Source organism: Citrus clementina, unplaced genomic scaffold (assembly GCF_000493195.1).
Source record: "Citrus clementina cultivar Clemenules unplaced genomic scaffold, Citrus_clementina_v1.0 scaffold_4, whole genome shotgun sequence".
Lineage (NCBI taxonomy): Eukaryota > Viridiplantae > Streptophyta > Magnoliopsida > Sapindales > Rutaceae > Citrus > Citrus x clementina.
The window spans coordinates 19,863,927-19,879,346 of record NW_006262274.1 but is presented as its reverse complement, the minus strand read 5'-3'; the positions used below and the strand labels follow the sequence as shown (position 1 = coordinate 19,879,346).

General features: G+C 34.5%; 1 protein-coding gene across 1 annotated transcript; it reads right to left on the bottom strand.

Moving 5' to 3' along the window:
• Positions 1-2,085: 2,085 nt before the first annotated feature.
• LOC18043504 (phosphoenolpyruvate carboxylase 4) lies at positions 2,086-12,419 on the bottom strand. Its single transcript, XM_006437698.2, has 20 exons — positions 11,982-12,419; positions 11,136-11,299; positions 10,318-10,432; positions 10,002-10,079; positions 9,829-9,897; positions 9,577-9,655; positions 9,397-9,473; positions 9,205-9,300; positions 8,768-8,909; positions 7,976-8,107; positions 7,160-7,233; positions 6,783-7,052; positions 5,870-5,995; positions 5,686-5,787; positions 5,468-5,614; positions 4,752-4,850; positions 4,530-4,618; positions 3,717-3,843; positions 3,424-3,630; positions 2,086-3,153 (listed from the first exon to the last, which is right to left on the bottom strand). The coding sequence occupies exons 1-20, from the start codon at positions 12,135-12,137 to the stop codon at positions 2,329-2,331; spliced, it is 3,174 nt and encodes a 1,057-aa protein (XP_006437761.1). The 5' UTR covers positions 12,138-12,419; the 3' UTR covers positions 2,086-2,328.
• Positions 12,420-15,420: the final 3,001 nt, after the last annotated feature.

Here is a 15,420-nt window from a genome sequence, read left to right as displayed (position 1 = left end):
TTCATTGTATTTTTTTTTTTTTTTTTTGGCATTGTTCCATTTGCATTATTGTTGAAAGATAATGAAAGGCATTTCATTTATTGATCATGATGAGGCTCTTGAAAAGTAAAAAGCTTCAAGCTATAGAATTAATCAAAGCAATCCTGTTCATTTTAGGGCTGCATTATCGAGATAGTCAGTCAAAAGTTAGAGATGCCTATACCTATGGAATTGGGACTTTATTTACATAGGCAGTGCCGTTTAAGTGTCCTACATAATTGTCCCATGGGAAATTATAAATTCTATATATTTAGTTTACTCTGTTATCAAATTTATTAAAATACTTTCAAAATATATCATTCGTCCATCATAAGTTAACAAAATATATATGTCGTCCACTAAATCGTTTAAATATAATGACGTCAGAGGGATAAGCTGATCTTTTTATATGATACAAGTGATAATTTAAGGGTATATAAGTGATAATAAGATATTTTAAGAGTATACAAGTGATAATTTTTAAGGATAAAATCGTTAATTCATTATAGTTATGTTAACTTTCAAACGACGGTTAACGGTTTAGTGGTCGACAGATAACTTTTGTCAATTTAGGGTGCACGATTGATACACCCTTAAAGTGTGTGGTATTTTTAATAAAAATACAAATTTAAAATATACAAATGATAATTTCCTTTGTCCCATCAAGCATGCATCATGTTATTCTCAAAATAAAGAAAACCCCAAACAGTTTACTTATTGTAGCAAATTACCCTCAATGGCACAACATTCATTGACTTAGTTAGTTACTTTAAAAAATAATAATAATAAAGTTAGGCCGGCGAGCACTTATTCGACTGAGGATCATATATGCTAAGTCCAATTGTCACTCATGCATTTGCACCTAAAAACATCAAGTGTATAATGGAAGTCGGAATCCGAAGTGACCTCCCACTCAAAAAGAACACAGAGAATTGAAATGCAGACGTGCTGGTACGTACAAGCTGCTAGCTGCGAGTGCGTCACCATGAAAGTTGCATTGAGCGAGCTTGTGTTCAAGATTCAAAATAATTTAAAAGCTGGACCGGACAACACTAAGAGCACCAAGGGCGCGTTGGTGGAAGCTTGAGGAAGCTTCAATTATGGCAAAGTTTGCAGACTTGATTGATTGACCCTCACTTGCACAAGTGACGGCACCGAATTTTCCCCTTTAAAGAACATCTACCAATTGGCAACTCATGTCCAAAAGTGTATTGATGAAAAAAAGAAATGGTGAAAAAAAAAAAATACTAAAATTAGCAACTAGATTTTGACATCGGATTCCATGCAGGCATGGAGGAGATTACAAGAATATCCTCTTTTTGCTTCACCAAAAGTTTTGAGACTTTTCACCCAGTTGATTGCATAAACGCTTCTTGATATTTTGTGTAATCCTGTTAATTTTCACTCTCATCCTATTACATATATTCGTTCTGATATACATATTCATATTATTTTGAAGAAGATTACTATGCCAAATGCATTTGTTTAGAAAGATGTGTCGATATCATTTGAGGAAGAACGTATGGATCACTGAACGATAGATAAGTAAGGCGAAACGTGGTGCGTATATATAAAATCTTCAGGCCAGCGGTAATATTATAAAACATGCCGGTATGATCTTGTACGACGTGTCGACTTGTCGGATAAAAATTGTAAGATCTATCAGTTAGGCCTTTACACCAACTAAGGGTTTCAGTTTTACGACAAGATGGGTGAGTTTGAGAGACGACCCATTTATAACATGAATCGTGTAAAGCAGAGAAGAAACAGAGCTCGATAGATCTCTGTATGCTTTAATTTTTACAGCTTCCATTAAACAGACGTAAATATGCTTCATATTTTTAATGATATCCTGCAGGCGCAGAAAGTAGTACTTTTTCTACTTTGAAGTGTATTAAAACATAATATGTCCCTTTCTCTTAACTGAATCCGAAGTGATCACAAGACGACTGTACCACAGTTTTAAATACAAGACATGTTATGCTCAATTTGAATCGCTTTTACCAAATGTCGATGATAAATGAAAAGGCAATTGCTTCCACAAAGAAATAAATAGACTAAGGGAGCTCACAAAAATACTACTAACTGAAAATTTTCCACAAATTTTTCCACACAGCCTTTGTCAAGTACATTTAGTTGTGACCTCAACCATCAAGCCGCAGTTCTAAAAAGAAAATTACAAAAATAGAAATAGGAGTAGTTTCCGGCATACATTAGCAGATGACAAGCGAGATTTTACTAAACCTGTCTTCCCGATATGCATACAAGCCACTTAAACTTAACCTGTGTTAAACCAGCTAGCGAATTGACTTAACCTGTGTTCCTCATACCAGCAGCTATTCCATTTATAGTGATGAGCAATGCATCTCTGAGTTTATGGTTATCATCATCCTGTCTCAATCTCTTCAGTATCTCCACCTGCAACATATTCATAGGATTGAGATATGGGAGTCTGCTCTCAATCAGCCTCCTCAAACTGCGGTTATTCTCAGATAGCTTCTCATGCCCACTAACCACAAGTACGAACTTCTCAGTTGTTAAGAGCTCCCTCCTTAGCTCAGCACCAAGCTCTTGCCTACTCTCTGAAACAAGGACTTCATCATAGCGCTTGGCTATATGAGTGTCTGCCTTCCCTAAAACCATCTCTATAAGATCTATGGTAGACTGGAAAAAGGGCCATTCTTTATACATTTCTTTCAAGTCTTCAGTATTTCCCATGTCACAAACACCCTTCAGCCCTGCTCCGATTCCAAGCCAAGCTGGAAGGACAAACCTGGTCTGGGTCCATGCAAATACCCATGGAATGGCTCGAAGATGGCCAATTCCTGTTGAGCTCTTTCTTCTTGTGGGGCGGCTTCCTATATTAAGGTACCCTAGTTCAGCCTGGGGTGTAGCCTCGTTGAAGTAGGCAAGGAATTCTGGGTTTTCATAGACTGTGCTCCGGTAATTCTGGCAACTAATTTTTGAGATCTCCTCCATGAGATTACGCCATTTTTCTTCTCGAGGAGGTTGAGGAGGTCGCATGGTTGCAAGCAGCACAGCAGTTGTGTATATCTCTAGCTGTCTAACAGCTGTCTGTGGCAACCCAAACTTGGCCTGCACCATCTCCCCTTGCTCAGTCGATCGAAGTGTTCCCTGCCAATTCAATGTGGCCATCAAGTCACGTATTATAGGACTATCTTTCTAACAAAAAATTAAATTTCAAGAAACTAAATTACAGCTTCTAATACTTATTGAAGAAAGTTAATGATAGCACACATGGTTAGAAGAAACTAAAATTAGCAGATCACAAAAATTTTAGCACTCCAAGTCGCACTATATTAAAAACAATATGTACCAGCCATTTTAAATCAAGAGACCACAATTAACTTTGAGTTTATATACAGGCTTTATCATAAAACTCACCATTACAGAGCCAGGCGGTTGAGACTGAATGGCAAGATATGTAGGGCCACCACCACGGCCAATACTCCCTCCTCGCCCATGGAAAAGAGTCACTTTAATACCAAACTCATTGCAGGCAGCCACAACATCCTCTTGGGCTTTGTATAGTTCCCATGCAGCAGTGAAGCGTCCAGCATCTTTACCAGAATCAGAATATCCAACCATCACCTGTCCAGGATAACTCTGTAACATCCACAATATCCATGGAATCTGCATATAACTGAATCCAGAAACTCTCTGCACAGGACACATACCTCTTGATGCCCGTTATGGTTTTTTATAATGTGCTTTCTATACCAGTCAATTGATAACAATTTCCTGATCACCAAACCAGCTCCTCTCAAGTCCGTCACAGTCTCAAACAGAGGAACCACACGTAGCCTATTCGAAGATAGAAATAAATCAGTTGAGAATACACATGTAATTATTATGTGAAGATTTCCACAAGGACATGCTAAAATAATCAAATTCATCACTCAACATGCTATTGCAAACATGCAAAGTAGAGAGCTCAGTGCTTTCCTCTTCCTCATGAGGATCTCTGTTACCCATAGTATGTTAAGTTATTCTGCCCTTCCTAATGTTTATTTTTAAATCACCTAGTGAGGAAAATGAACTGTATAAAAGCAGAGAAATCATGATTCCTCATGTCAACATTATTTTGGTACATGAGTTTATATTTTCATGTAAGTGAGTGTGAATGTGTGTTCATTGCACGCACTTGTGTAACATAAAAGTTGGTGCCAAAGACATCTAAAGCTAGTGGCACCATTCCCTCCTACAATGAGTCTGGAGTGGTATTGAGTCCTGGATTTGAACCCAGGGAATTGAAAAGTAGGGTTTATGTAAGATTATTTGATGATTCAAAATAATGTTACTAACAGTGTATGTAATAGGTTAATACATTTCTGAAAAATCCTAAATTGATATTCCCATACATGACAGTATTTTCGATGCCACAAAAAACATAGATGCAATTCCCATGCTCCAATAAACATATGATGAACAAATATTAAAATAAAAATTTTGTACAAGAAGTTTAAGGTATAACAGAAATGTAAACTTACGTTCCACCAGGACATGGTCTCCCTAACTCACCACTAACAGCAAGTCGGGCGTCTTTCTGCAAAAGCTCTACGGCAAGGACATCACTTGCCTGCCAATTAACAAACACAAGTTAAATTTACCATCTATGCTATATATATTACATAATACGAAAAAAGGCTCTTTTCCAAATTTCACTAACTGAAATGACTTAAAGAAACCCCAGTAGTGGTAGCAGAGTATACATTAGAAGCCATAGAAATGACGTATGCCCCAAGTGAATCACTCCCTAGCTCAGCAGCAACACGGAAGGTATCCAAGACTTCTTTAACATCAGAAGGAACCTGAAAAGATCCAATGAAGTTAGAGACATGCATTCATTAAACCAAATTAGGAAAAGAAAATGAGGGAAGGTAGAAAACGTGCAGGCCCTTCTGATGCCATCTCGTTTAAATATCCTGGAAGGAAATATAGATTCCAACTCAACTTAAAAAGTATAGATTACTTATTTGATAATCAATTTACTCAAGAATTTCTTCCATAGATGCTTTACATAGTGCAACCATGATAAAAACTCCAGGTCATGAACCATAAAGTCAAAAAAAACACATCACAGCGCAACCTTCATGGGGCAAAACTAGTTTTACCATAATGCAATCTTTCTTTTTCCTCAGGTGCATAACAACTCATGCATTATCTAGGTTTATACTGAATTAAAGCACAATGTTTTTCTCCATGATCTCTCACTAAAACTAGACCTCATTAATTGTAGATCATTAACTTCCAACGTTATAAATCCCCACAGATACAATAACAAGACAAACAATTGGAACCCAACATTTGAACTATTCTCTTTAATATTACTAAGTAATCGACTGAGAAAATATATTGTCCCATGAAAAATGTATAAGTTTTGATTTGTAGACTTGTTAGTAACAGCAATATTTTCTAAACACCTTACCTCAATAGTAGGCGGAACTAAAGGCCGCTTTCCTTTCAACTCCCTCGTTAGAAATTCCAGTTTTTTGTCTTCGTCCCACTCACTGTATGTACCCATATCCAAATATCTCGTAATTGCATCTAGCGCTTCAGCATGTCTACCAGATTCCTGATACATTGAAAATCTCAGTTAAAATGGTTTCCTTCAGAAAGTCGATGGAAACATTCTTAAGAAAGCACCTGACGCAAGTCAAGCTTCATCAACACCATTCCAAAGGTGACAACTCTCCTAATAAGATCACCGAGCCGACCATCAGCCAGAACCCCAGATCCACATGATTGCTGCCATTTCACATCACAATATAATAAGAGCTCCGTTAGATGTGCTGTTAACAGCTGATTTGTAAAAGAGAGAATATATTACCAGTGACTCATAGCATAGAAGCAACGGCTCCAGCAGTTGATCCAATGTTTCATAGTAATCCCAAGGATCAAAATCACAAGGAAGATCCTCGAGAAGAAGTTCCAGCCGTCGTCTTGTCTTCATAAGCTGAATAATGGAACATCATGCACTCAATTACTTTCTTGTTGTGTATAAAGAATGCCAATTAAAAGTCAGAAAAGAGGCCTTAGCATGAGTTAATAATGAGAGCAAGTAGTGGATCAAGTAGCTGCCACACAATTATGGATGCACAAGAATAAAGACATAACTGATACTTTCCCTCCAATTCTTTGTCTAAGCAAAAATGCAATTTCCTAGATCTACATAATAGCAGTGTGAAAAATTAAATTTTTATTCTACCGCTGAATTTAGAAAATATCAACAGCCTTAATCCACTCAAATACGATATTATCATTTTATGTTACACATGATAAATAAATGCTTGTCTTTCAAACACCTGTTGAATAATCTTGGATTTTATGAAGAACTTCAAGACATTTGTTGCCCTGGAGTAATCTAAACATACTTGCTTCAGAATAATCCAACAAGGACCACCATCATATGACTAAGATTCAAGATGTGTAACCACATAGGTTATTAAAAAGCAATATAGAATCTCTTACTTAGCCAACAACCAGATTTCCAGGGTCTGTAAATTTCATTGTTAAAAAAATAAAAATAAAAATTGTAAGTTTCCAGTAACGGTGATTGCATCCTTATTAAAGGAAATCATATTTGAGAAAAATTCCATTCTCTGCTACACTAGATAGAGGCAGATATCCCTCTTCTTCGCCATAAATCATCATATCACCATTCATTTCTCATGCAAGCTTGACATTTTTATTAAGTTTTTATAATTACACAAGTATGAACTGGCTCAGAAAAGGAACAATACCTTTTCCTTCACATTGCCGAGAACAATTCTGTAAGGAGCAATTCCAGAACGTTGAGGCAGACTTGGCTCCAAAAGCTTCTGGAAGCTGGACCTTCCTATCTGAGATTCTGCAAATATTTTCCTCTGAGCAAGCAGTGGCATAGAGGCGAAAGAAGAATTACATGATATCCCTGCCTGAGAACTGTTAGAACTAGCACCGTCTCCATTGGCAGCTGGTTTGCTTGTATTGTTACAAGCATTTTGGCATGGTGATTCTGGACCAGTAGAGTCCTGACCAACCAATGTAATTCAAAAGAATTGAAAAAAGGAAGAACAAATGCAAATTTTAAGTAATCAAAAGTTTCTAATGAACCTCAGTATCCTGCGAGATGCTTTACCTGGCCACTTAATGGAATGTAATCAGTCACAGGCAACTCTAGCTTGGGATAGTGTGATCCTCCGTCATTGCATTCTGCAAAAGGGAAAGTTAAGGAATGGTTGATCATGCAGATCAAAGAAAAAACTGAACTAAAACATCGTTCATAGTTGAACTATTTTCACAAACCAAATGATAAAAAGAAAAAGTGCCATAATTGCAGATAGTGTGTATGAAGAAAATGTAGGCTGTGCAAAAACGTTACATACATTGGGAGAAAAATAATAAACTAATGTCCTAAAATCTCAAATTAGTTTCATATCCCATTATAAATTTTGTTGGAGTAATGCATTGGTTAACCATATGATTTGACAAGGCTATTAGAAACCTGAACATAATAATGTAAAATTTCACATTGAATTTCTTAGTCAAACTATCCATAGATTATAGAAAATTGAAAACGCATTTGACAAGAATAAATATATATTGATTTAATAGTAATTTAAAAAAAAAAAGATTGAGAAACCATCAACCTAATAATGTAACCTGCCACATTGAATTCCTCAATCAATTTGTTACAAGGATCATAAGAAACATAAAATGAATTTAACAATGCGTATAGTCGACTGAAAATTTGAAAAAGAAATATAATAAAGGTTATGAAATTTGATTTCCTACAGCAAGTATATGAACAAAAAAGTTGATTCAGTAGTGGTTTTGGAAAAGAAATTTCCCAACTAGCTATATTGTAAAAAATAAATAATTAAGATTCTCTATTACCCAAAATTAAACCACGATCTTTTGGGGAAGAGAATTTCCAAAAGCAGCTTTTCCTTACCAGTGCATGAGGGGAGATCAGCTCTTGCAGGAAGTTGAGTAGGAAGGGATGGAGCCTGTTGGCCATGATGCTTCAACTGATTTCTGCTCAACGCTTGGTTCCAACTCTCATGCCTATCCCCTGACGAAGTTTCTAAGGAAACATATGGCCACCAATAATATAAGTTTGGTACCAGGAGTTCACAAAATTGGGGATAGAATCACTAGGTGATGCAATATTTGATTCGTGTTATTCCCAGCTTCTATCATAATGACTTATGAAAAAAAAAAACTTGAAATGTTTTATGGGTGCAAAAAGTTTTCTCATAATTCTGTGTAATTGACAGTTATGACTTCTGACGCTTTAAGTACGTGTTTCTTTACTTTAATAAACTAATAATTCAAATAATTTTTCAAGTGCACTAATGTTGAGTAGCAATTAACCTCAATATCCCACAGTAATATTTAAACTTTTAACACAGCCCACAAATGCAAGAATGTGTATAATCCAACAAATTTCTGCACAGATTCAAAGGCAGACTCCTGTCTTCACTCTTATTTTGCAGCATATAACAAGGGATTATGAACACAAGACCTCTCAGTCAAATAGACTCTTAATACTAGAGGAACAACTAAACCTTAATGCTTAAAGCTGACAGATAAGGTCATATTACACCGTAATAACTAGTCATGAAAGATAAATATTTGTCAGCCATCATTTACCATAAAGATGAGCATGAAATCAAATAACAATGACACTTTTCATTGTGTACTCAGTCAAGGCATCATATTAACTTAGTATGCTAGATAAAACCTCTTTCAAGAATGTCGTGTGCCAGTCTTGACATTCTGTCACTGCATCGGTTCATGGATAGCTCAAATCTAAGGCTATCAACTTCCCGAATGTAGAGATCAATGGCCATCCACCTAGATAAAAGCGAGACATCTCTTGTGACCTGAAACAGTAAAAATTAACCAGTTAATGACATCCTGAACCCGATAGGAACAGCACACTGCAACAATAAGTTCATTTCAATATAACTATTGGGGTGCCTCAAGCTATTGCCTTAGCGCTTTTTCAACCTGGATTACTCACAAATGTAACAAATGCTTGTATCATCTAGATGATAGCAAAGTCATGAATTATTCTACCACAAGAGTTTTAGAATATTTGTCATTTCAGATTATTTTGTCAATAGTGGAGATTTTAACTCAACCCAGGTAAAGAGCAAACATTTTGAAATGCCTCACCTTAGCTGTCACATTTGGATTTCCATCTCTATCACCTCCCATCCAAGACCCGAACCTTATTGGTGCACAAGTTAATGGAAGAGGCTTTCCTGTATGCTGAAAGAGCAAAATAATATGAGAATATGAAGGGTATTGAAGACCATATATGCAGAAAGAAAAACTGACAACTTCAAACCCAAACGAAGGATAAACCTTTTTTAGAGCATTGCTGACACGACGTAGATAATGAGGTACAGCTTTCCAAAGGGATTGCTCCACAATGTTCAAGCCTGATATATAAAAAACAAAATAATCACAGAATGTATATAAACACAAATCTACAGAGGACAAGAACCAGCATTTTGTGACACATCCAGAAGACAAATAGATTACCAGCCCTAGCTTCATCTACTGGTGTAGGTTTGTGGCGTCTAAGCTCATCTGTCTGCCATACTGAAGTTATCTCTCTCATCTACAAATACCAGCCAGAATGAATCATGAATCACGAAACACAGACAGATAAAACAGCATATTTCAACTTGACCATATAGAGATCCCCCGTTCCCACAATAAATCTGAATGAAAAACTTGTCCATGTGTAAGAAAGGCAAGGCAGGAATTTGCTTCAGTGGAAAAAAACAGTACCATATCTTCTATTTGCATTTCTCGATCTTCATGACCAAGATCAGGTCGATCGTTGTAATCTAAAAGATGCTGCAAGAAAGGCCAGGTTGGCAGGTTCAGATTTAGAGAGGTATTGCGTTATCACAAATTTTAATTATTTAAAACTTCATCATGAAAAATATAAACACGCTTACAGAAAGTCTGAGGTGTTTGTATTGTAAGGTACGTCTATTAATTTGGGTGGGATGTGCTGTAAGAACAATTTCAACCTCCTACACCAACAAGAATTTAAAGAACACATTATAGAAAATTGAATGAATAGATAATGTGCCAACAATTAAAAATTTCAACTACATTGTGCTCCATTTGGCAACTAAGAAGAAATATAAAGCTAACCAAAAGAATATGTTTATTTGATATTAGCGAACAAGATAAGTAAGCCTCGTAAATATACTTTGACTTAAGAGAGAAAAATAGAATTTGAAAAAGGAGAAAAAATAATAAAAATACCTGCTTGCAGACAGTGTCATAAAGCTCATCTGGAGAAATTCCACCCTGCACTAGCTTACTGAAAATGTCGTCACAAGATTTTGACAAATGAGCGACATTTCGTGACTTACGAACCCTGCAAAAAGTTTTATATATCCAGAAGATCAATATAGTGGGTATAAAACGTAATAAAGGAAATTATGTGAATTTCCAGAGCACTTGCTCGTTACCAGAAGGTATTTCAGTTTTGACATAAATTTTAAGCTAAGGCAGAAGTTACTGCAGTTGGATTCCTAAACCATGTGGTAGAAAGAATTGCCAAAGCGTAAATTGAAAGTGAAAAGGTTTACTAAGGAAAGAAAGTAAGGAGCTAATGACTTAGGCCCTATTTGGCACTGAGATGCTATAACTTTTAAACCACAACTCCTATGGAAATAAAAAATTGTAATATGAAATATAAGTTGATGGTATGTAGTAGATATACTTTTAGATAATAATTTTGAAAAAAAAAAAGATATTCTAAGTTTTTCATCAAATAATTGTAGGATCACATTAACTCAACTTCCAAGCCATGACAGCTAGTGCTCACCAAACATTTTAATTACTGTAGCTTAAAGCTACAGCTGCGCAAACTCAATACCAAACAGGGCCTTAATGCTCTGCGCACTTTCCTCCTTAGCTTACAAAAAACAAAATGGAGCTAAGTCTTTCACAATTAAACATTAGACCAAAAGAACTATAAAAACATTTAAAGAAAACCACATTACTTGTTAGCAATAACATGATGAGATAATAGAAATTGAAACAATTTGATCAAATGGATTCCTAAGTATAATTACCTGTGATGGGTCTCGGCAATTCCCATTAAATTGAGGTAATGACTGAAAGCACGAGCTAGTATTAATGCTTCCTCTAGTGTCATTTTGGATATTTCCGATGCAAGCTGCTTCTCGAGCAGCTCTGCAGTGTCCTCAATCCCCGACAACCGCATGGTACAAGCACTCTATAATACCAAAAATAGTTTCATTCTCAATTGGTAATCTCTTTGCTTACAAAGAGAATGTCAAAATGGAAATGATATTATGTTACAGACAACAGACTTTTCCAAGAATAAAAAAATAATGAAAAACAAAAAAAAGGTTGTACATATTTAGTTTGGCAAGGAAAACTAATAATGATGAGATACAATAACTATTTCATCCTTCATATTATCTCGGCAATCAAACGGACAGAACGAGAAAATTACATAATAACGATGGAAGAAAAAAGAGAAAATATAATAAATATAATATGAAATCATCGAATCAATTCATCTGATGACAAAATTAACAGATAAGCAAAGTGGACACCGTCACTTTTTATTTAAAAAAAATAATAAAAATATATAAAAAACTCTTTTACGTTTCATTTTCATTTTTCTAAGAATATCCCGATCGGGTTCTTCAACAAACGAGCAAAATCACAAAAGCAATAACAGAGAAAAAATTAAAATGAAAAAACTAACAGACGACACCTATAATCGGAAAAATGAAAATATAAGTAACTATTAACTCAAAAATATTTTAAAATCTAAGACCGTTCACTGCATCATAAATATCGAGTCATCCATCATTCCTCCAACACAAAAAAAAAAAAAAAAAAAATAGAGAGGAAGAAGGAAAAAATGTTAAGAAAAGGAGAGAGACCTGAGCGAGGACACGAGTGCGCTCGACTCTTTCCATGGACTCGCTTCCAACTTCTCTTTGCAACACATCGTTTAAGAGATTTCCGAGCAGCTTACAGTCATCATCAAAGCTCTGGAACGATATCTCCTCCGCTATGTCGTCCGTTGTGTCCGTCATTGTTCCTAAAACGACGCCGCCGCCGAGTGTGAGAGATTATGAAGACCAAAATACAAAAAACGAGCGAGAGAAAATGTGTTTTAGGATTTCTGATTTGAGAATAAGAATAGACAGTGGTGTGTATTGTGTTGTGTTGTATTGTGTCGTGACGTGGTTGTAGTAGTGGCAGAGAAGGAGGGAGACTCTCTCCTCTCTCTGTGTTCGTACGATTGCGAAATAGTTTTTCTGTTAATAATGCGGGGTCCAACTACATATTTTAATAATTTTCTAAATTTTGTATAACGAACATCGAATCAAGATTGCCCGCGTGGCCATCACTGAGGGTTTGTTGCGAAGCATTTTTGTTCGTTTCTTTACCTCCTCGTCGTTGACACTCATGACTGGCAGCTCTGCAGCTGAAAAGTTAAATAAAAAAAAATGTTACTTTAGAAAATATTAATAATTTTCTTTTGCCTAAGATAAGAACAAGGTGCTATCGGATTCTGTGGAGTTACAAAGGATCATTCCGCGAGATTCTTCGCATATATCAAATTAGGAAAATTTTCTTTTCACCTAGAATAGCTTATTTTATTTTTATTATTATTTAAACCATAGATTTCTTCTTCTTTTTTTAAACAATAGCTTAAAGTATCTTTTCATGAGGGATTACAAAAATTCTTACGGGGACGAGTACTCTCGAAGATTTTTTCCAATCGAATAGGGTACGGAGATAATTCTATACCCAATTTCTTATTCGGAAAAGGGACGAAAAATTTTTTTTACCCAGTTTCTTATTTGGGGAAGGGGCGGGGATGAGGTAGAATCCCATCCCCTCCCCATTTCCCCATTTTAATTTTTAATTTTTAATTTTATTTTTAAAAATTACTAGTAAATAAATAATAAACTTATAAATATTGGTAAAAGTAACAAATATCAAAATATTTATTTTATTAAACTTTTAGGCTTAATTAACTAATTAAAGTCTTAAATTTTTATTTATGACATTAAAAAGGTTGGGTAGATTCTATTAGCCCAAAAATTTATTTTAATTTTAGTTTTGTTTTATTAAAAATATTAATTAAGTATCTACATTTATTTCATTTATTTTATTGTCGATATAAAAGTAAATTCTTTTTCTTTTTATTCTAGGATTATGAAGATTGACAAAGATAATTATTTTGATAATTTGTATTTTGCATGTGACTTTTATAATGGATCAATGTTAATGCAAAATATCTTTCGAACTTTACTTTTGTTTGAATTTTTTATTTTAATATAATTAACTCAAAATAAAAAAAAATGTATTAGTTATTCGGGGATCCCCTGTTATTATTCGGGGAGGGGATGAGGATTCTCTCAAGCAATTCTGACGGGGATGGGGACATACGCAAAATATTGGGGATGCGTACGGGGAGATTGGTCCCCTCCCCTCCCTCCCCATTGCCATCCCTACTTTTCGTTAATTTATATTTAGTATATTACATAATTTATTGAGATCTGAGGGTAAAATAAAAATTTCAAATAATGATATTCAAACTATTTTAAAGTAAAACTCTCAAACAATTAAAAATCATCAATTATTACGCATAAATTTAAAATTTATAGATAACTTAATAAATAAACAACAATAATACTACATAATATGTAGAATATATATTTAGGACAAAATTTAAAAAAAAACTATACATTTTATAGGCACTCAGATGAGTTTTTTTTTTTAATTTTTTAACTTGTTCTTAACTTTAATATCGTCAAGATAAATAAATAAATAATCAATTAGTATTGTTATTCTACCAAAAGTAAAAACAAACTCCTTCGTTTACTTAAAAATATATATATACTAAGAATATAAAAACACATGTTTAAGAATACTACCAAATAAAATATATTACATTGGTGTGTGTTTTTTTATCTTTTATGCAAAAAGACATATGTTATTTAATTGTTCTTGAGATTTTTATTTTAAAATAGCTTGTATTTATTTAGCTGAAAATTATATTTTGCCCTCAGTGAATTATAGAATAAACTAACTATAAATTTACATAATAGTATTTTGAGTTATTATTTAAAAAATAACGATAAAATGAACTATGGTTTAAAAAATGAGAATAAAATAGATATTATATTAAACCTCAAGGATGAAAAGAGAAATTTATCAAATTTAAAGTTCCAAGATAAAATTTTATCGTATAGTGAGTTTCACAAAGGTTCCTTTTCTTATCTTATCAATAAGCTAGAGTTTTATTATATATAAATGTATCTGAAGCATAGCTTATTTCTTATCTTACTAACTAATCAAAAAAGTCTTCATCAACTTTCTTACGAGGTTTTTAAAAGAGATACTAATGTATCATTAATTAACCATTTAGGAAGATAAATTATTCTCTTATGTAGCAATCGTACCTAATTAATAATTACAATTAACTGATGGTTAACATAGATTAACTTTCAACTTTTAATGAACAAATTAGTTGAAGTTTTTTTCAGTGATTTTAACAAAAAGTAAACATTACTTGTGACGGTTGGTTAAAAAAGGGGGAGGCCTCAAGGTCATGTCCGTGACTTGGTGGTGACACAAAAGAGAGGGAGAGGCCGGGCGTGATTTGGGCTACCTTTTAATTTTATGTGGTCAGCACACAGTTCGTTAATGACTTTGTTTTGTTTTGGTAGTCCGATTATGAAGGCAGCGTGGTTCGCTTAACTTGGTCAATTATACATATTGATTTTGCTCCTCCTTTGGTTCATGAACAAGTGGCACACTAATATTTATGTTTTAAGAGTAGTGCTATTTTCAAAGGGTAAATTATTCATTAATTGAGTGATAGTTAATCCGCTAATGAAAACTGTGGTGGAGAGTGTTTTAAGTTTGAGTTTTGCCATAATAATGCCGATGCGTCTTGATTCACAACCACTGAATCAAAGTCATGATGTTGTTACTGTTGTTGCATCATATCATACAATTTATACCATATAGTATTGAGTGTATAAGATGAAATTAATTAAACGCATGACTTCGTGCAAGAATATGATGATACCCCATCTTGGGCTAGCCAATTATTTTATTATGCAAAGGTGTAATGGTCCCATTGGCCGTAGTATGTGGACAAGGCAATTAGGCAAGCACAATCAAGCAGGAGGCCCGAGAGTCTTAATCAATCACGACCAAAAAGGCACATGCCGCCGCCCCCTTTCACTCCTTTTTAGCCTGCAGCCTACAAACAAACGAATCAGAAAAGAACATCATAAGAATAGAGCCAAAATTATACGTCGCTTAGAAATACTCTAGTTCTTATCAGATCCACCC